General features: G+C 37.9%; 1 protein-coding gene across 15 annotated transcripts in view; it reads right to left on the minus strand.

Moving 5' to 3' along the window:
• sptan1 (spectrin alpha, non-erythrocytic 1) overlaps window positions 1-19,538 on the minus strand; it is a 46,642-nt gene that overhangs the window by 2,890 nt on the left and 24,214 nt on the right. For 2 of the 15 annotated variants that reach the window (XM_073825112.1, XM_073825113.1), the window contains exons 22-52: window positions 19,197-19,256; window positions 18,609-18,807; window positions 17,985-18,089; window positions 16,425-16,457; window positions 16,254-16,289; window positions 15,954-16,001; window positions 15,254-15,345; window positions 14,999-15,143; window positions 13,779-13,960; window positions 13,564-13,663; window positions 13,269-13,466; window positions 13,025-13,171; window positions 11,973-12,076; window positions 11,719-11,881; window positions 11,484-11,498; window positions 8,838-8,969; window positions 8,609-8,746; window positions 8,417-8,521; window positions 8,111-8,319; window positions 7,910-8,030; window positions 7,701-7,822; window positions 7,474-7,606; window positions 7,271-7,369; window positions 5,536-5,695; window positions 5,363-5,439; window positions 5,049-5,258; window positions 4,676-4,972; window positions 4,474-4,586; window positions 1,401-1,418; window positions 1,056-1,118; window positions 79-133 (exon numbers count right to left, since the gene is read on the minus strand). In XM_073825112.1, coding sequence (XP_073681213.1) covers window positions 79-133; window positions 1,056-1,118; window positions 1,401-1,418; window positions 4,474-4,586; window positions 4,676-4,972; window positions 5,049-5,258; window positions 5,363-5,439; window positions 5,536-5,695; window positions 7,271-7,369; window positions 7,474-7,606; window positions 7,701-7,822; window positions 7,910-8,030; window positions 8,111-8,319; window positions 8,417-8,521; window positions 8,609-8,746; window positions 8,838-8,969; window positions 11,484-11,498; window positions 11,719-11,881; window positions 11,973-12,076; window positions 13,025-13,171; window positions 13,269-13,466; window positions 13,564-13,663; window positions 13,779-13,960; window positions 14,999-15,143; window positions 15,254-15,345; window positions 15,954-16,001; window positions 16,254-16,289; window positions 16,425-16,457; window positions 17,985-18,089; window positions 18,609-18,807; window positions 19,197-19,256 — 3,679 coding nt within the window. The remainder of the gene's footprint in view (window positions 1-78; window positions 134-1,055; window positions 1,119-1,400; window positions 1,419-4,473; window positions 4,587-4,675; window positions 4,973-5,048; window positions 5,259-5,362; window positions 5,440-5,535; window positions 5,696-7,270; window positions 7,370-7,473; window positions 7,607-7,700; window positions 7,823-7,909; window positions 8,031-8,110; window positions 8,320-8,416; window positions 8,522-8,608; window positions 8,747-8,837; window positions 8,970-11,483; window positions 11,499-11,718; window positions 11,882-11,972; window positions 12,077-13,024; window positions 13,172-13,268; window positions 13,467-13,563; window positions 13,664-13,778; window positions 13,961-14,998; window positions 15,144-15,253; window positions 15,346-15,953; window positions 16,002-16,253; window positions 16,290-16,424; window positions 16,458-17,984; window positions 18,090-18,608; window positions 18,808-19,196; window positions 19,257-19,538) is intronic. The other 13 variants (XM_073825116.1, XM_073825114.1, XM_073825115.1 and 10 more) reach the window with 13 other exon arrangements.

The raw sequence follows: 19,538 nt of genomic DNA on the forward strand, positions 1-19,538 counted from the left end.
TTTAAATGGCAGTGTGCTACTAATATGGTTTAATACACTAAAGCTGATTAATTATCCATCCCTCGCTCTCAAACTCACCTTAGTGGCCTCTAGCTGTGACTCTAGAGTTCCGGATTCTTCCACCATGCAGGACCTGTGCACACACAGAATGGTGAAACCGCAGCAGAAGCTCGAGAGCAAATGGCACATCCATCCAAAATCATCTCACTCACTCCACATGCCAGTCTACACCTTACTAGAGTGGCTCTCACTGGACTAGCTCAGTTATTAAGTCATTATCAGCTGCCAGAGAGTTAAAAAGATCTATTTTTAAGAGTTTAACTATATTGCTTATCATTACATCTAGCTCTATAACCTACATCTTCCTGAATTTCTTGTACATGATAATAGGACTTACCAATTTTGTAGTAGATATGGGGTACAAACTATACAGTAAGCCACCCCAGAATGCAACTACAGTAACCAAAATCATGCTAACGAAGCCAAATGATATCCATGGTAATCCAGACCATGCTTGATTAGGGCTGCTGTCAACAGGGTTAGAAACTGCTCGATTTGTACCACTGCTAAGCTTGCACACTTTTAAAAGAAAATGTGCAAAATCAAAGATTCAAAGTTACTCGACTAGTCTTACAAAGTCAAAAATGTCAATGCACAGGTGTTCAAAATCAGATCAGGATATTGAAAATGTCTACAAAGTACTTTTTCAATCATGGAAATCACACTGCAGTTTCCACCCTGGATCTGGTGCATGAACATTTTCCTCAAAATTAAGAAAGAAATCCATAAATAACTGAAACATGGAACCAACAAAAAGGTTAAAGAATGAGATGAAGTGTTCACACTCCTCAACATCGGTGCCAAATGTAGCCAGGCGTGTTGGATTAAGAAGCTGGAAGGGTTCATCTAAAAAAAAAAAAAGCCTCACATCGCAGTGAATGTTAGTAAAGGGATTGAACACACACACAGAGCCTTTACAGTGGGGGTCAGACTCGAGTGCATGAGGGGGTGAGGGGTAAGAGGCCAATCAGAGGAAGGAAAAAAAGGGAGAAGACCTTCCAGAAAGATCATCATCGACTTCATACTGATAGACACGGATTACCCTCCGATAGGCTATGCTATTCAGAGACGAGGGAGGTGGGAGATGAAGAGGGAATGGAAAAAGAGTGTGAAAAAACAAAGGAATACTTTGGAAATATACAGTCAAAACATACCATAAAATACGCAAAATATATGTAAAGTGTGATCACCCTGTGTTATTTCGAACCAAATTATTGGTCTGTCCTAACCTGAAATTCCCCCAAAAAAGCATCGCCTCTAGACATTGATTCAATTAAACAGTTCATACACACTCGCACACAAACACACTACAGTAAAAGAGTAAAAAATGTGATATTAACCCATCCAGAAGGTATGTCCTGATTAGAGAAATGATCCCAAGCATCAGGGTAGCAGCGAGAAGGCCGAAGGAATGGGGAAAGAGAGACAAATAAGGGAGGGAGAGACAAAGAAACAGTTAAAACAGTGAGCGGTGACTTGAACGCCACTACTCAACACTCGCATGAAAGCAACCGTGACCAGCGCAAAGCTTTTAAGTGGTGCGATCAATGTGGAAACATTTACCCAAACAGACAACATGGCAAAGCAGGCAATGACTTAAAGGGATGGTTCGGAGTAGAATTGACTTCATTGCTATGCACTCCGAAGCCCATGTAAATACCCCATCCGAAGTTTTTTTTACCTTAGTCAAACATTTATGGAGATATTAGAGTTTTTCGAATTGCTTGTTACAGGAGTGAATGGTACATGTGATGTATCTCGTAAATTGCACCACTAAACGTGCAAGTAATCTTACCAAACTTGTACAGTAGTGTAAATAGGTTATGTACTCACAAAACGCTGCATCGGAACATTTGTAAGTCCGCCATGAGTGTTTTAATAACACGTTTTAGCCGATCCCTACTAGTCTCAAAAACTACAAATGGCGACACGTCGACGTCACTTCCCTGGTTTGAAAAAAGCACGTAAAAGTCCTCCTACAAGTTGACATGCACACAGATGTAGTAGGAGGACTTTTACGTGCTTTTTTCAAACCAGGGAAGTGACGTCGACTTGTAGTTTCTGAGACTAGTAGTTCTCGGGTAAAACGTGTTTTTAAAACACTCATGGTGGACTTACAAATGTTCTGATGCAGCGTTTTGTGAGTACATAACCTATTTACACTACTGTACAAGTTTGGTAAGATTACTTGCACGTTTAGTGGTGCAATTTACGGGATACATTACATGTACCATTCACTCCTGTAACAAGCAATTCGAAAAACTCTAATATCTCCATAAATGTTAGACTAAGGTAAGGGGTATTTAGATGGGCTTCGGAGTGCATAGCAATGAAGTCAATTCTACTCCGAACCATCCCTTTAAAGGAATAGATCACCAAAAATGAAAATTCTGTCATTAATTAGTCATTCTCATGCCGTTCCAAACCTCCGTTCATCTTTGGAACACAAATTAAGATATTTTTGATGAAATCCGAGAGCTTTCTTACCCTGGATATGGCAACGCAACTACCACATTTTAGGCCCAAAAAGATAGTAAGGCCAGCGTTAAAATAGTCCATGTGACATCAGTGGTTCAACCTTGATTTAGTTTTGCGAATGCATGTCGAAAACTAACAGAAGAGAGGAAATTGTTGAATATAAAGTCGTTATTTTTTGCTTTCTTTGCGCACAGAAAGTATTCTCGTAACTTCATAACATTACGGTTAAGGGCTGTTACTAACGATTATTTTTGTAATCAAATGATCTGTTGATTATTTTGATGATTAATTGAGTAAATTAACATTTTAATAACATTTTTGAGGTAATAAAAATAGCCCAAGCGACTAGCCTTTGAAATGACTTGAAATACATATAGAAAAGCAATGAGGCAATAATAATTAGTTCAAATAAAGTATCAAATGCAAGTAATCCTATGGGTTTTTTTTTTTTTTAGAATCAGCAGGTTTTGTGAAGTTTTGAGTTTTCCTTTAGGCTTTATAGGATTTTGGGTAAATTTCCACAGGCCCCTTTTCTAAACGACCCGTTATAGCTTTTCAAAGGGTAATTTTTTTTATTTTTATTGGCAATTATTGGCCTGAGAATTGTACTGCAGTCTTTACATCTTCTCAATTATTTAACAAACAATTTGATTGACAGCAGACGTTCTAGAGGCAAAGTTGTTTGGAATGAAGAGTTCTTTCCTATGATATGAATATCGTGCGTATGTGTGAAAAACCATGCAACAAACCATAATTAAATAAATAGAATCACCTGTCGCATGTGCTCAGCAAGGTTTGTGAAGTTGAGTTGTCCTTTAGGCTTTATAGGATTTTAGGTAAATTTGCACAGGTCCCTTTTCTAAACGATCCCGTTAAAGCTTTCCAAAGGGTAAATTTAAACTTACTGCAGTGTTTTTTTCCAGATTGAGCGAAAAACCTACAACTAGTTTGCAAATGTAGGTTTTTTACATCATCTCAATTATTTAACAAACGATTTGATTGACAGCAGTGGTTCTAGAGGCAGTGTTCAGAATGAGGAGTTCTTTCATATCATAAGAATATTGCGTGTATGTGTGAAAAACCATGCAACAAACAATCCTATTTCCTTAAAAATGGGATATCCCCCCCCCTCCCCCCAGTGGCTGATTTCTTTTAAATTTCTCTCAGACTTCTGGTTTCTCTCAGACCACTGAGTTTCGTTTCAATCGGTCTCTGTTAACCTTGTCTAACAGGTGTTCAAACTTATCAATAAAGTTTGTAAACTGCTAACAGTTTGTGTGGAGCAGCATTTACGATGAACTGAACCACTCTAAAACTCATGAAAGCACATATGTTTATTTAATTAAATTGTAGCGTTTGTGAATTTACAATAGCATTATGCTTTATTACGATTTTTAAATGTTTTTTTATATCATCCAGTCTTGGGAAAACGGTCTAATAATGCTTTTCATGGATTCCCATCTGTGGAATGCGCCACTTCCGGTAATTTGCTGGTTAATCGACAGGAAAAAAATGAATCGAGGATTTGTTCAAATCGAGCATTCGAACTTACTACCTTTCTGGGCCTTGAACGTGTCAGTTATGTTGATGTCTATGCAGGATCAAAAAGCTCTTGGATTTCATCAAAAATATCTTAACTTGTGTTCAGAAGGTTTTACAGGTTTGGAACTACATGAGGGTGAATAATGACAGAATTTTAATATTTGGGTGAACTATCCCTTTGAAGTCTAGTCACAAAAACAGTCGATGACTTGAATGAAAATGGCGTCTAAGGAAGTTACATGGAGATCAGAAAAGATTGATCAAATCCAAACAGATGTGTGTGATGTCATGCAATGTAAACAAATGTGTTGCATGCAGTTTGTGTATATAATTCTACTATAATGAAATTAAGAGAGAACTGCACTCCAAGTAGTGCATGCTAGTCCCCTGCACCTGGTCTCCTGCAGCCACTGATGGAAAGCATTGGCATGTTGGGCAAACTCTTGTCTGAGCTTATCGTTCTCTTCCTGCCTCCTCTGCTCCTTCTGTAGCTCCAGCTCTCGCTCCTGTATAGCATAGACATAAATTAGTTTAAAAAAAAAAAGTAAGCTCACATTCAATAATTTAACATTCAACGTTAGGAGGCCATCATTACCTTGATGATCTTTTGAAGGTTCCTCCAGGTCTCCTCTAGAGCCTCCATGGTGAACCAAGTGTATGGATTAGAGGCCACTTGGTAGCTCTTGATCTGGCGATCAAGTTCTGCCAGTTGGTTAAAGTCGGCCTCAGCGGAGCTGAGTGAGGAGCGGAAGGCATCATGGGCGTCCCGCAGAGCCCTGATCTCCTCCAGAGAGTTGCACCTCACAGGGTCTGTCAGATCTTCTTCAGCATTCTCAAACCAGCTGTTGAAGGCTGAGGCCTTCTTGGCAAAGGTGAGGAACAGATCTTCAACCTGGAAGAGAACAGCAGTTAAAGACACAAAACAAAACCTCTTTTCCTAACTGAAGGCAAAATTCCATTCTTCATACCTTTCTGAAGTGCTCCTGGGCTTCCAGAAGCTTCTTCTTGCGAGCGGCTGAGTTGGAGAGCAGCTGGTTCCAGCGCTTCATCAGGGTGGCATGACGAGCCTCGATGGCTTTGGATTGCACATGTTTGGCTGCCAATAGCTGGTCTTTCAGGGCTGTGATATTGGTGATACCTTCCTGCTGGAAGGCCTGAAGCCCAGCGTCAAAGGTTTCCTATAATAGAAAAGAATAAAAATAGTCAGTTACAGCAGTAAAGCTTCTGTAGAATCTGCTGTGCAGCAGCTTACTGAAGCAATGTTTCATATGCAATGCCATACCTGTTTAGTGAGCAGAGTCTGCACTGAGGAAAGATCACGACCATAGTCATCGGTCTTCAGGCTGTTTTCCTTCTCACCTGATCAAGCCAAAGACACATTTGAGTTACAAAGAAGCAGAGAAAATAACACTTAGTACATTCTCAAACCCTCTTTTAAAGCTTTCATTCACTCACCAATCCAAGACTCCACCACATCAGCCTTCCAGTTGAACTGAAGAAAGGCAGAGTTCTCATCCAGTTTAGACTTCCTCTGAGCTGCAGCTCTCTCCAGCTCTGTCACTTTCCCACGCAGGGCCTTCATTTTAGCCATGATGTTCTCCACGTTGTGGTTCTCCTGCACAAAAGCAAAAACAATATGATGAAAATATAGCTGCAATCAGCAATTACCGGGGTTCAAGCACAATGCAAACGCCAAAATCAATGATTTAAAAAAAAAAAAAAAAAAATGCCACCTGTTATAACACCACCTATGGTCAAATTTCCATTAAATGTTGCATCTGTCGCATATGCTCAACCAGTTTCATGAAGTTTTGAGTTTTTGTTTAAGATTTATAGGCTTTAGGGCATAATTGGCCATAGGGCATAAATGACCCCGTTGTAACTTACCAAAGTATAAAGTTCAATATGTTGTGGATAATTATGAAACTAGAGGGTCCAGAGAATTGTACTGCAGTGGTTTTGTTGAAATTGAGCAAAAACATAGGACTAGTTCACAAAAGTAGCATTTTTAAATAATCCTGAATATTAAACAAAAAAATGTTATTGACAGCAGTGGTCCTAGAGGCAAAGTTATTTAGAATGAGGATATCTATCATATGATATGAATATCTAGTGTTTGTGTAAATACATCAACATGTTCTGCAATCTGAAGTCATTCACCACTGACATAGTTTTTTTTAAGCTTGTTTAACTGTTATAGCACCACATACTGTCTGATCTCCATGAAACTTTGGTTTAGAATCATTTGTGGCATGAGCTCACCTAGTTTAGTTTAGAATCTATATGCTTTCAAGTATCTTTAGCCACTCCCCTTTTTAAAAATGACCACGTTATAGCTACCCAAAATTCAACATTTTTTGATCATTATTGATCTAGAGAGACCAGATAATTGTACTGCAATGGTTTTATTGAGCTAGAGGTGAATTATCTAGGGCTAGTTCATAAAAGTTTTTTTTTACATAATCAAGAATATTTAATGAACCATTTGATTGGCGGCAGTGGTTCTTGAGGCAAAGTTGTTCAGACTGAGGTAATCTATCAAATGATGTGAATTTTGTGTGGTTAAGTGAAACACAAAGTGATTACAGAGGTGTAAAACATGTTCGGCCGTGAGTCGAACATGGCAACCAAGTTTTGTTCCATTCGGCCTCTATCAACCCTGTCTAATAGTTGCTCAAAATTCATTGACCCAGGCGGCCATTTTTTGCATTTTGGGATACGCTAATGTCCTCATAGACACTTGTGGCACTTTGAACAAAGACATTGTGTACAAACTTAGTTGTGTAGTTATAGCCACTTCTGTTTTGTTATAGCAAAAGTTAAACTTTTTTTTTGATAATTATTTATATTCACTCTCCATAGAATCTTTATGCACTACTGTGGTTCCGGTCAGGCGAAAAACCTTGAACAAGATCACAAGTTCGGTTTTTCAACAAGGTGATGATCAAATCGAATTAATGTTTTGTCCGTAATGAACCGAGGATTCCAACAATATAAGGCACTTGGAGCCTGTACCTCCAAGTGTTAAGTCTCTATGACTTACGGTTATCTGCCCGATCAGTTTTGTGTGGAGAATGCTGATTCTTGGCCATTCTAACAATTACAATAGCACTTGAACACCTTAATTAAGCATTATAAGGTAAAAGGGCCAAATCTGCACTATATGGACTTTCTAATAGTTGAACTGTACCTTTTTGATAAGTTCATCTCCATTGGAACACACATCATTCACTCGGTCCCTGTGCACAGTAAAATCAGTTTCAAACGCTTCGTGTTTCTTCAGCAAGCCCTGGAAAAGAAGAACCAAAGTTAGAAATTTAAGACACAAGCTAAAAAAACAGCATGTCCAAGATCAAGCCATAATCAACTAAATGTGGTTTATTTTTTTCACACCTGCACAGCTGCCAGAGTATCACCGTAATCCTCACTTCCAACCAGGTTCAGTTTCTCATTAATCCAAGCTTCCTCTTCCTCCACATTTGCCACAAACTGCTGGTACTCCAGCGACTCCTCAAGCCTCTGGCCACTAAAACCCGGAAAACCAAGCAATAATTGGTAAAACTTTTCAACTTGAGCAGAAAAAATCAGAAACAAGCAAAATACTATAATACAGCTCTCACCGAGCAGCAGCCAGATCTTTCAGCTCTTTCCAGTGCTCCACAAACTGGGCCAGCCTCTGCTGGATCTCCTCCTGTCCAATGGTGTTGTCATCAGACAGCTTCTTCCCAGTCTCCAACACAGACTGCAAGGCCACAAAAACACAGTTAGCATTTAAAACGACTTTCATTTCTGTGAATTGATATGCATCTATGCCTTGGTGCCTCCTCACCTGAATAGCTGGCTCGTGCGCTCCCAGCTCAGCCTCCAGCCTCTTGTGTTTCTTCCTTAGATTCTGTACTCCTGTCAAATCACGTCCGTAATCCTCCGAGCTCACCAACAACTTCTTTTCCCTAAGGGAAGAGAATGAATTCAATATAGCATACAGCCTCAATTTTTTTTTATAGATCACACGGAATGATGTAAACCATACTTGATCCAAGATTCTTCATCGTCCAGATCCCTGAAGAACTGGTGCAGACGATGTGACTCATTCAGCTTGGCACGGCGCCCACCAGCCATGCTCTTGATTTTGACAAAGCGTCCGTTGACGGCATCACGCTTGTCCTTAACCTGAGAGGTGTCGAAGGCATTGCTGGCCATCAGACTGTCAGCCTGGCCATTGAGATCCTTCAGACGATCCTATAAGAACACAAAAACAATGAGAACCGATTTGAAGATATTCGATTTTGGAAATGCTCTTTATTAGTGTTTCCTGATTAGTAGTCTGAAGTGTTACCTCATGAGCAGAAATGTCAGCCTCCAAAAGTTGGTGCTTCTTAAGGAGATTGTTGACTGAGGCTAGATCTTTTCCATAATCCTCAGAGGCAAGAAGAGCCTCAACCTAAGAGCACAGGGAAAAAAGGTCAAAATTTAAGTCAACCCCTATCAAACTAGCCTAAAGAGGTCCTAAGTAGTCATATATCAATACCTCAGACAACCAGAAGTCAAAGTCCTTGATGCCAGTGTTGAAGTTCTGCTGCTTGTTTGCCTCCTTCAGTTTTTGACTCTTCTCGGCAGATTTGTTGACGAGGAACTGCCACTGCTCATCCAGAGCATTAAGACGAGCCTGAAAGCAAACGTTAGCGCAAACAAAGCAAAATGAGCACCGACTGTAACTCACCAGCTGCCTATATCTGAAATAGCTCTGAAATTGTTACCTTGACGGCATCCTCACTTCCAGCACAGGCACCTCTCTGGATGAGAGCATTGCCTGTGTCAATCACCCCACGGATACGATCAGCATTAGCGTGTAACTCAGCCTCAAAAGCCTGGTGCTTCTGGTGCTTGCTCTGAAAGTGCCAAGAAAGCGAAATACAGCAACTGAGCCACACTGTGAAGTCATGCATGGGTGCAGGTGTGAAAAAGCAATAGCTGGTTTTGTATCTAACGCTGTAGATGTGTACATGATTCTGAGCAGTGCATATTGAATGCTTTTATAATGTATGTGTGTGCATTTTATGTTTATGACATACAAAAAAAGCAAACCTTTCAAAACATCAATGTGCATAGTGTAAAAACAATGTGAGGTGACTGTGAATTTACAAACCATCAAACAAGGACCGGACATGTAACGTGGAACTCATACTATGAACAGGACACAATCAAAGCCTGATGGAACATTCAATAAAATGAACTGGACACTATCCAGGACAAAATGAACTCTGTGAGGAACCTAGGAGGAGTTGGGGTGTTTTGTCTGAGATCGTTTCACATTTAATATCACCCAGAGAGAACGCAAGAAGGAAAAAGCACTTCCAAATGGCTTATCTAAAGCATTTGCTGATACACTCAAAGAAAGCCGGGCTGCTGGTACTGTAACTGCTTATGGATTCTTGCTGTAGCATGTGTAACGGATTCTGTTGTTTAAACACAGTATTCCACAAAAAGCAAAGCAGAATTACTTGTTTGAAAGCACCTTTTCACTTTATCTCTCTGGGCTGACACAGGATAGCGGCTGTGTTCGGAATAGCACCCAAATGTACTGTGCATACTACTTTTGCAGCATGTATATTAAAACAATATATATAATCAGGGCACACTGCGTAGGATACAAAAAATTTACACTAAATTAAAAACTACCCATCAAATGTTTTTGAAAAGTAAGGTTTTCAAACTTGAGGAATGATGCTAAAAATTCTACTTTAAAATCACAGGAATAAATTAAATTTTAAAATATATTCAAATAGAAAATAGTTATTATAAATAGTAAAAATATAAAAAATTTATTTTACTGTTTTTGCTGTACTTTGGATCAAATAAATGCAGGCTTGGTGAGCAGAAAAGACTTTAAAAAACATTAAAATCTTGGTATTGTATGTCTGGGATGAAAACTGGAACGTAATTTAAAGCAGTCACGTGATAATAGCAGATTTTGAAAAAATTTTTTTTTGATTTTTTTTTATGATAAAATGCAATTTAAAAAGCTCCAGTTTTCCTGTGCTTGTTTGTAGGGCTGTACAATTTTATTTAAAAATGTGGTAAATATATATATATATATATATATTTATATATATATATATATATATATATATATATATATATATAAGTAAGAAATGTTATTACTTTAATATTTCACTGTAAAATAGTATTTAAGAAAAATATATATTTTTTTTACAGTATAACAGTATATATACACAGTATACAGTACAGACCAAAAGTTGGACACGCCTTTGAACCAAAGTTTTTTATGACTATGAAAATTGTAGAAGGCATCAACTGAAGGCATCAAAACTATGAATTAACACATGTGGAATTATATACATAACAAAAAAGTGTGAAACAACTGAAAATATGTCATATTCTAGGTTCTTCAAAGTAGCCACCTTTGCTTTGATTACTGCTTTGCACACTCTTGGCATTCTCTTGATGAGCTTCAAGAGGTAGTCACCTGAAATGGTTTCACTTCACAGGTGTGCCCTGTCAGGTTTATTAAGTGGGATTTCTTGCCTTATAAATGGGGTTGGGACCATCAGTTGTGTTGTGCAGAAGTATATATACTATAGGTATACAGTAGTCAACATTCGAAGTGGATCAAAAAAGTTAATCAAAAGTTGTCCTAAGATAAGAACGGGTATTCTTTTTGGTTTTAGGACAAATTTGATGAAAGGTTTTGATCCACTTCGAATGTTGACTACTGTATATATATATATATAGTATATATAGAATTAAATATTATTCCACATGTGTTAATTCATAGTTTTGATGCCTTCAGTGTGAATCTACAATTTTCATAGTCATGAAAATAAAGAAAACTCTTTGAATGAGAAGGTGTGTCCAAACTTTTGGTCTGTACTGTATATTTTTTCAAGTACAATTACAATATTTTTATTTATGGCTGTCAGAATATCTTTATTTTCAAACATTAAGCCATCGAAATTGAAATTGTTTATCTAATGTGTAATGTGTTTTGATTCACACAGTAGTACATAAAACACTAGGCAGCATAAAGCACATAATTCTACTATGCTATTCTGAACACAGCCAGTCTTCACGTCCTTTTTGTCAAAGTTTCTCACTCTGTGAGAACCTGAGTTTTTCTGTGTGGAACAAATTTAAACCAAGACACCCCAACTTCAACGACACAACAAGAAAATGGAGGCCACACCCAGCAATTACAAATTAAATGCTGCAATGATGGGGCACGGGAAGAGGACACTGACAAACAACTGATGATGCTGTACAAAGCGCGACACATAATAGACATACGGAACTCAAATACACATTTACAGACAAAACAATGCGACAACGGACAAGTGGAGAGACCCTATTGGGGTTAGTTTGGTCTGGCACACTACTGCACTTACCAGCAGCTTGGACAGCTAGAAACAGACAATGGGAACACAGACAGAGTTTCAGTTTTTAAAAAACACTTGGGGTTCGTTGAGGCGGGGATAATAAGAGAAACACATTTTAATTTGCACTTGAATGCATTATGGTATTAACATATTTACAAGGTTAGGCTTAAGCGGGATAATCACCTTTAGAACTTTAGCAAGTTTGCAAAAATATTGAGATGTGATACCTAGAATGTGACTTTACCTGGATGTTGGTTGGGTCCTTATAAGACTCGTCGGTGGCTGTTTGGAGTTTCTCACTGATCCAAGCTTCAATCTCATCCACATCTCTGCTGAACTGCTGCAGAGTCTGAGATTCACCCAGCTTAGAGCGTTTCTCAATCATCTGAGCCTTAAGGCGGCGCCATCTAGAGGTCAAAATGATACACTGCTTTAATGGAAAAGCCACCAATGGGACAGATTCACTATGAGAACAGTATGAAAATGAAGAACCCTGACCTGTCCAAGACCTCATTGCGGCGATTGAAGATCTCAGGTTTGGCATAGTGGTCAGCGCTAATGAGCTGGTCAGCGAAAGACTGCAGTGCTGCAATTTTCTCTTCCTGAGAGCATAGACAAATTAACAAATTTAGCACAAAACAACCCCTCCACATTCAATATCGAATAATCTCTAGCTTGACTGCATCATATACAGTTGAGGTAAAAAGTTTGCATCCCCCTTTCAAAATCTGCAAAATGTTAATTTTACCGAAAGTAAAAGGGATCATACAAAATGCATGTTTATTTAGTACTGACCTGAATAAGATATTTTACAGAAAAGATGTTTGTAGTCCACAAGAGAAAATAATAGTTCTATTTATAAAAATGACCCCATTTTTTGTGTTTAGTGATAGCTGTTCATTAGCCTCTTGTTCTTTAGAAAAATACTTCAGATCTCGAAATTCTTTGGTTTTCTAGCATTGTTGTGTATTTGAACTCTTTCCAACAATGACTGTATGATTTTGAGATCCATCTTTTCACAATGATGACAACTGAGGTAAATGTACACATCTCCATTCTGTTCAAAAGTTTTCACCCTCTGGGTCTTAATACATTTGAACCTTCTGTAATAGTTGCATATGAGTCCCTCAGTTGTCCTCAGTGTGAAAGATAGATCTTAAAATCATACAGTCATTGTTGGAAAGGGTTAAAATAAACAAATGCTGGAAAACCAAAGAATTTGTGGGACTTGAAAAACTTTTCTAAACAAGTATATGAACAACTATCATGAAACAAACAAAAAAAAAAACAGCAGTGAATCATTCAGGTAAGAACACAGTATTAAGAATCAAGGGGATGTAAACTTTTGAATGTGGTAATTTTTTATAAATTCAACTATTATTTTTTCTTGTGGACTACGTCTTTTATGTGAAATATCTCATTCAGGTCAGTACTAAATAAACAATAACATGCATTTTGTATGATTATTTTGGTAAAATTAACATTTTGCAGATTCTAAAAGGGGGGTATAAACTTTTGACCTCAACTGTATTACAATAGCGATTTCTGACCTGCACATTGATAGCCTTATCGAAGTCCTCATGTTTCTTGATGAGAGCCTCCACACTGTCCAGGGAGTCTCCCTTGTCATCGCTGGCCAAGAAGGCCTCACGAGCAGCCATCCAGTTTTCAGCCTGCTCGCAGTCTCGGTTGAACAGCTACAGGAGACAAAAACAAACATATGATATAATTTGATGGAAACACGTTAAGGTGTCCAAGTTCTGTGTAACAAATCCAAATGTGGTCCTTGCTGACCTGCAGCTCCAGGCACTGATCCAGCATCATCCTGCGCTGGACCCAGGCTTTTTCCAGGTCAGCACGTTCCCGTTCAAGAGCCTCCAGCTTCTGTTGGATCTCGGGGCTGGCATAGTGGCCACGGGCAAGCAGCTGCTGTCCAAATTGCTCAAAGGCCTGGAAGGTGCCTGCACGAGCGTCGATCTCAGTGCGGTGTTCCTACGGAATGTGAACATTTGAGTGTTTAGCATTTGTTCATGGGCTAAATCTTCTAAGCAGCTGTAACGAAGTACAGATCATAGGTGTTTTTAAGTACCTGATGTCTCTCCAAAAGGGCTTCAGCTCCAGTGACGTCCTTGGCCAGCTCATCTGAAGACACCAGTCCTCTGATTCCATTGATCCAGGACATGAGATCTCTGGATGAGAGAAGCACAGATTTGTTAATTATTGCTCTGATGTCATATAGCTTCTCTAAGTTGTTTGTTTGGCATATTTTATATTCTTTCCATCCCTTTTTTTCCTCCTTCTCACCTAAAGTCACTAAGGAAGCGCTGCAGGTCGTGAGAGTTGCCCAGTTTTTCTTTGCGTTGGTCAGCACGACCCACCAGGCTGCTCCAGGCTGTGTTCAGCTCAGTGCACTTCTCCTGGATGTCGTCCACAGCCTCAGGATGAGACTGAATCAGACGCTCAGCAGTCTCACCAAGAGAGTTTACCTGCGCCAAGGAAAAAATTACTTATCAGTCATGACAACTCTCCAAATAGTTTTAGCATATTAATAAATATTAATAAATATGTTGTTGTATTTTTTCTTGGCAAACTAGGTCTGATACACAAGCATGTAAGATATGCTGCTGCATGAATAGACACACATAAAACCTGTAGCAGGTCTAGACAGGTGGTGCTGGGGGAGGTCGAGGGTTTCAGAGGAACTCTGATAACATGCAGCAGAACCAACTTACAGCAAATACTAAACTAGACTATTTAAATCTTTAGCTCACTGGCTTTAGAATCAGTAGAGGACAATCAGCTTGTGCTGTGTAATTAATAATGTTAGCAGTTTGTATTTGAAGGACCGATCAGGCAGTGGGTATATGCAGGATTTTAAAGCTTTTTAAGACCTGCACAAATAAAAGTATCAATTATTATACTAAATTAAACAATTATTATCAAACATTATATTAATTAAACAAATATATTTCACGGTCTTAATTGTTTAGATTTTTATAATTTTTAAAAGATTTTTATATTTGCATGATCTTCTTTATGATCTTCTTTTTGCTGTGTAAAAATATGGGTTAATTTTCGCTTGTTCTTGTACCATTTAAGACTTTAATGGCCTTAAATTTGATACAACTAAATGTAAAGAGACTTAAGGACTGGCGGAAACCATGCTGTGCCACATATAGGACCCTATAAAATCCATTTTTTCAGTGTGTGTGTAGTAAACAAAACCACACCTTTCGTTCACACAGGATTCACATGCAGGATTCATGTTTCAATAGTATTTTTGTGGCTTAATATTCACAGACACTAGTCCATATCGCATTTTGATATAAGTGTACTGATCTACTTTTGATTTATTAATCCAAAACTTGGCAAATTCCACGAAATTCAACATTATACAATAAATTCCATTTCCATATCGCAGAAATCAAAGGGCCCTATATATAGAGTTTCATGACTGAACTAGATATTTAGTAGATGTTCTATTAGGAATGAACCACAAACTAAACCAAAAATTAACATTTTACCTTGTCCCCTAAAGCAGCCAGGTCTCTCTCAAAGCCTTCGTGCTTGCGTTGCAGAGCCTGCACGCTGGCAAGATCATGGCCGTAGTTATCAGTGTTCAGGGCTTGGTTCTTCTCTTCGATCCATTCCTTGGTCTCATCTGCATCCCTGTAAATCACACACTGAGCTGAAATCCTCTGCACATCATTCAAGCATAACATAAACATAACAGTATATATGACAGATCATTTTGAGGTTAACCAGTGGCATATATGTACCTGTGGAACCTCTGCACCTCATGAGCACTGCCCAGCATGTTGCTTCTATCTTCAGCCAGCTGCTGCAAGGACCTCCAGCGGTTGTTCAGCTCCTACACACAAACATAAAACCATTAGCAGCTAATCAGAGGTCAGGTTATAGGTCCAGATTTCGACTCCCTGAGGTCACGTCTTACATGACTGATGAAAAACAAACCTTTATGGCATTCAGAAACATGAAATTTAAACAGCCAAACCACTATCCAAAGCGCCACATAACAAAGGGTTCTATATCTTTTGCGCCATACTTTGCTCTTCATATCAACAGCAAAAGCAACAGTATGGGTGAGTGGCATAAACAGAAACACTACAACACTAAAGCACATAAGATGAGTGATGAGAGTTATGGACATCTTGAGTGGATGCACCGGCCACTAAAAAAAGAAGCGTTAATGCAATCTAGAATGGCTTTTTCCTCCACCAAAACATACGTGTGAAAACACAAAGGAGTTACTTCAAATGGTCAACACAGACTCATGAATGGAAACAAAAGGAAGGGGATGCAACTGCACAGTTGATGGTTCAGGACATAGGGAACAAAGTGAGAGTACAAGACCATCACAATGAGTTAGACCTCCAGGTACAAGAGGCACAATGCAGGATTTAGCGGGATCGGTTGAGGGAAGGTTTAAAGATGGAAACGAAGAACCTAGAATCTTACCTTAATAGTATTAAAGTTGGCCGTTGTTTGAACAGCCAAGCGAACAGACTATATTGGTAAAAAAAAAAAGTGCAAAAAACAAAGAGAGGGCAGGAAAAGAAGAGAAGAAAATACACCAGTCAAGGAAGTGTCATAAGAGGAGTTATAAGAACCAGACTCAGTTCATTCTGTAACCAAACACCACTGTGGATGAGAACAAGACCCTGCATAAAGACTAAACAAACAACAATTTCATTACCCAAGATTAGATGATTTAATATAAAATATTTAAAGAATTTCAAATCAAGCATGCTATATTACCTTCCACGGAGATGCACCTTTGGCATCTGCTTCATCCTGTAAAATATATACAGTAATACATAATAAATACAATCAGTTTTAACAAAAAAAAAAAAAAAAAAAAACATTGTATGATATTTCTGTGTTTGTTTCATGAAGACACCCCAATGAATGTTGTAAAACAATAATGACCTTGCCAGGAGCTGAGCCCAGCATCTCTACTTGCTGATGGTGGGATGAAAGGGTGGTGTGATGAAGGAATGGAGGGTCGGAAGGAGAAAGGGAAAAAATAGGTAAGATCAAATTCATAAAACTCATTAATTCAGGCATTTAAATAAGAATACTATTCTGAAGTACACTCTTCCAAGTTTGAATGTAAACCAAAAATTCATGAGTGAAATGACTCAAAACTTAGAAAACATGATGTACACTACTGTCAAAAAGTTTGGGCTTGGTAAATGTTTTTATAATTTAGAAATAATGCATGTATATAAACAAAATACAGTAAAAAAACGGCAATATTGGGTCATTCCGTGTCAAATCAACCAAATTTTAAATTTTGGATTTTTTTTTCTGAAGAACTATAGACATGTATAGTGATGAAATATAAAATATTAAATGTCATGGATTATTTTTTACTGAGTAATCCACTATTTTGTAAAGGGAGGTGAAAATGGCAATTTTTACGTGAGATTCAGAGCCAAATTACAAGGGGGTAAAAATTACTTCAGAAAGATGACAGCATTATAATATTATTTTTACACAGAGAATAGTGGCTTTATTAGTCAAATCTGCTGACTTTAGTAATCTTTGTTGCGTTATGTGCCAATGGTGACCATTCAAAAAAGGGGAAACAGCACTTTTCAAGATTTTTCTCCAAAGTTTGAAAGCCTATAACTCAAGAAGTATTAAAGATAACTTAATGTCTTTTTAGATATTGGGTTTGAACAAACTTTCCTTTTAACATCTTCATTTTTAAAGCCCTATATAGTTCAGTTCTAGAGATATTATAATTTCAGAAGTGGCTCCAAGAGTAAATCATTAAATGTACACATTTTCAGTGGCCCTACATTGTTCAGTCCCAGAGATATGGGGATCTCAATGAGGCTCTATTTTCAGATTGTTGAGTATTACTCATTTTCAGTGGTTGAAAACCAAATGTTGTTCACTTTGTATACAGCTGATACTTATTTTACTTAAATAAAAATGTGTAATTTTCAACAATCTGGACATAGAGCCTATTTGAGATGCCCATATCTATTTAGCTCTAAATCTCAGGTGAAAATGTCCATTTTAACCCCCTCAACAAAATAATGGATTACTATTCATTAATGACATTTAATATTTTAATGATACTTTCATCACTATACATGTCTATCTTTCTTCTGACAAAATATGAGCAAAATCAAAAAAGCTGGGGATCTCTGATTGAGTTGACACAGAATGAAATAAAATTTTATTACAATTTAAAATAACTTCCATTTTCTTCAGAAATGATTCCAATATGCTAAATTGGTGCTTAAAAAACATTTCTCATTATTATCAATGTAGTAAACAGTTTTGCTGCCTAGTAATTCTTTCATAAAAAGAAAGCTGAAAACAGCAATTATTTAAAACAGAAATCTTTGTAACATTATGAATGTCTTGACAATTACTTCAGAAAAAAATAAATAAATAAATAACACCAAACGTTTTAGTGGCAACGTATGTTTAATCAAATTCACTGTGTGTGTGAAGTGTTTTTCGTCGTACCTGGGCCTGCACAACAGGAGCCTCTTCTGCCATCAGTCCTTCAGACTCCAGCTCAGATGCCACCTTGTTTATGTCTCTCAGTCGAGACTCATTTGCTTTCAGATCCTAGTAACAATAAAAAATAGAATCGGGAATATTAGTTAATGCTCATGTCCAAATATAAATGAGTCTGAATGTGACTCTGCACAACAAAACCAGTCATAAGGGTCAATTTTTTGAAATTGAGATTTATACATCATCTGAAAGCTGAATAAATAAGCTTTGGCTGAGATACATCTATTTGAAAATCTGGAATCTGAGGGTGCATAAAAAAAATAAAAAAATAAAATAAAAAATAAATCGAAATATTGAGAAAATCACCTTTAAAGTTGTCCAAATGAAGCTTTTAGCAATGCATTTTGCTAATCAAAAATTAAGTTTTGATATATTTACGGTAAGAAATTTACAAAATATTTTCATGGAACACAATCTTTACTTAATATCCTAATGATTTTTGGCACAATAGAAATATTGATCATTTTGACCCATACAATGTATTTATTGTTGGCTATTGCTACAAATATACCAGTGCTACTTATTACTGGTTTTGTAGTCCAGGTTCACATTTGAGTAGGAGAAACATACCTTCTGGAAATCATCAAACTTCTTCTGCAGCACTTCCACTTGCTCCAGATCAGAGCCGACCTCCTCATTAGTAAGCGCTGATTCTTTCTCATTGATCCACTGCTGCAGCTCATTCGCCTCACGGAAAAGCATAAACTTCTTGCAACTCTTCTCCAGCATGTCCTTCCTCTTCTCTCCCAACTCTTGCAGTGTACCATACCTACAGAGAAAGGTGAGAACCTTTAATGCAACTCTTACCTCAACACTCTAACTGAAACATCTCCTTCTAGAAAAGGAAATGGGACAGGGGTGCGAAATCTGCAGAGTCAGCAACTGAAAATGCAGAGTGAAACATCTAGACAACAATTCTACGAAAAGCAAAAGCTCAGAATGACAACATCCTCAGAAGAGATGTAAACATCTATCCCTTGATGGAATAGAAGAGCAGGAAGAATGACACAATGATCTGATGAACAGATAAACATACAGGAAGATAGATTGATAGCAGACCTAAAGCATGAGAGAAGCAACAAGATGGATGAGGGGAATGTGGATGAGCATTTTGCCATGATGGAGGTTAAATAAATGACATTGGTCGGGCCTACTCACAGTTCCTCCACCTGCTTCATGCGTACAGACACGCTGCACACCTCCTTGGTGACCACAGTCCTGCCACAGGGCAGGGCAAGCAGACACATGCAAGCATTACATTAAGGAAAGAAAGAAAACAAGAAAGAAAAGAAAGGAAAAAAGAGGAGTAACGAGGGGTCAGAAACATTATTAGGAGTTAGTTTTTTTTTACAGATGCCTTTTTTGGGCTGCAGGAAGAATAAAGATGCAAAGATCTTAAGAGGCTTTGTGTTAAAAAGAAATGATTTTGTTGGAATGTAAGGTGTAAGGTTGAAAAATCATTACAAATACATGCATTAGGGCCATCAATTAAAATGATGA

The sequence above is a fragment of the Garra rufa genome, chromosome 19, assembly GCF_049309525.1.
Source record: "Garra rufa chromosome 19, GarRuf1.0, whole genome shotgun sequence".
In the NCBI taxonomy this organism is placed as follows: Eukaryota; Metazoa; Chordata; class Actinopteri; order Cypriniformes; family Cyprinidae; genus Garra; species Garra rufa.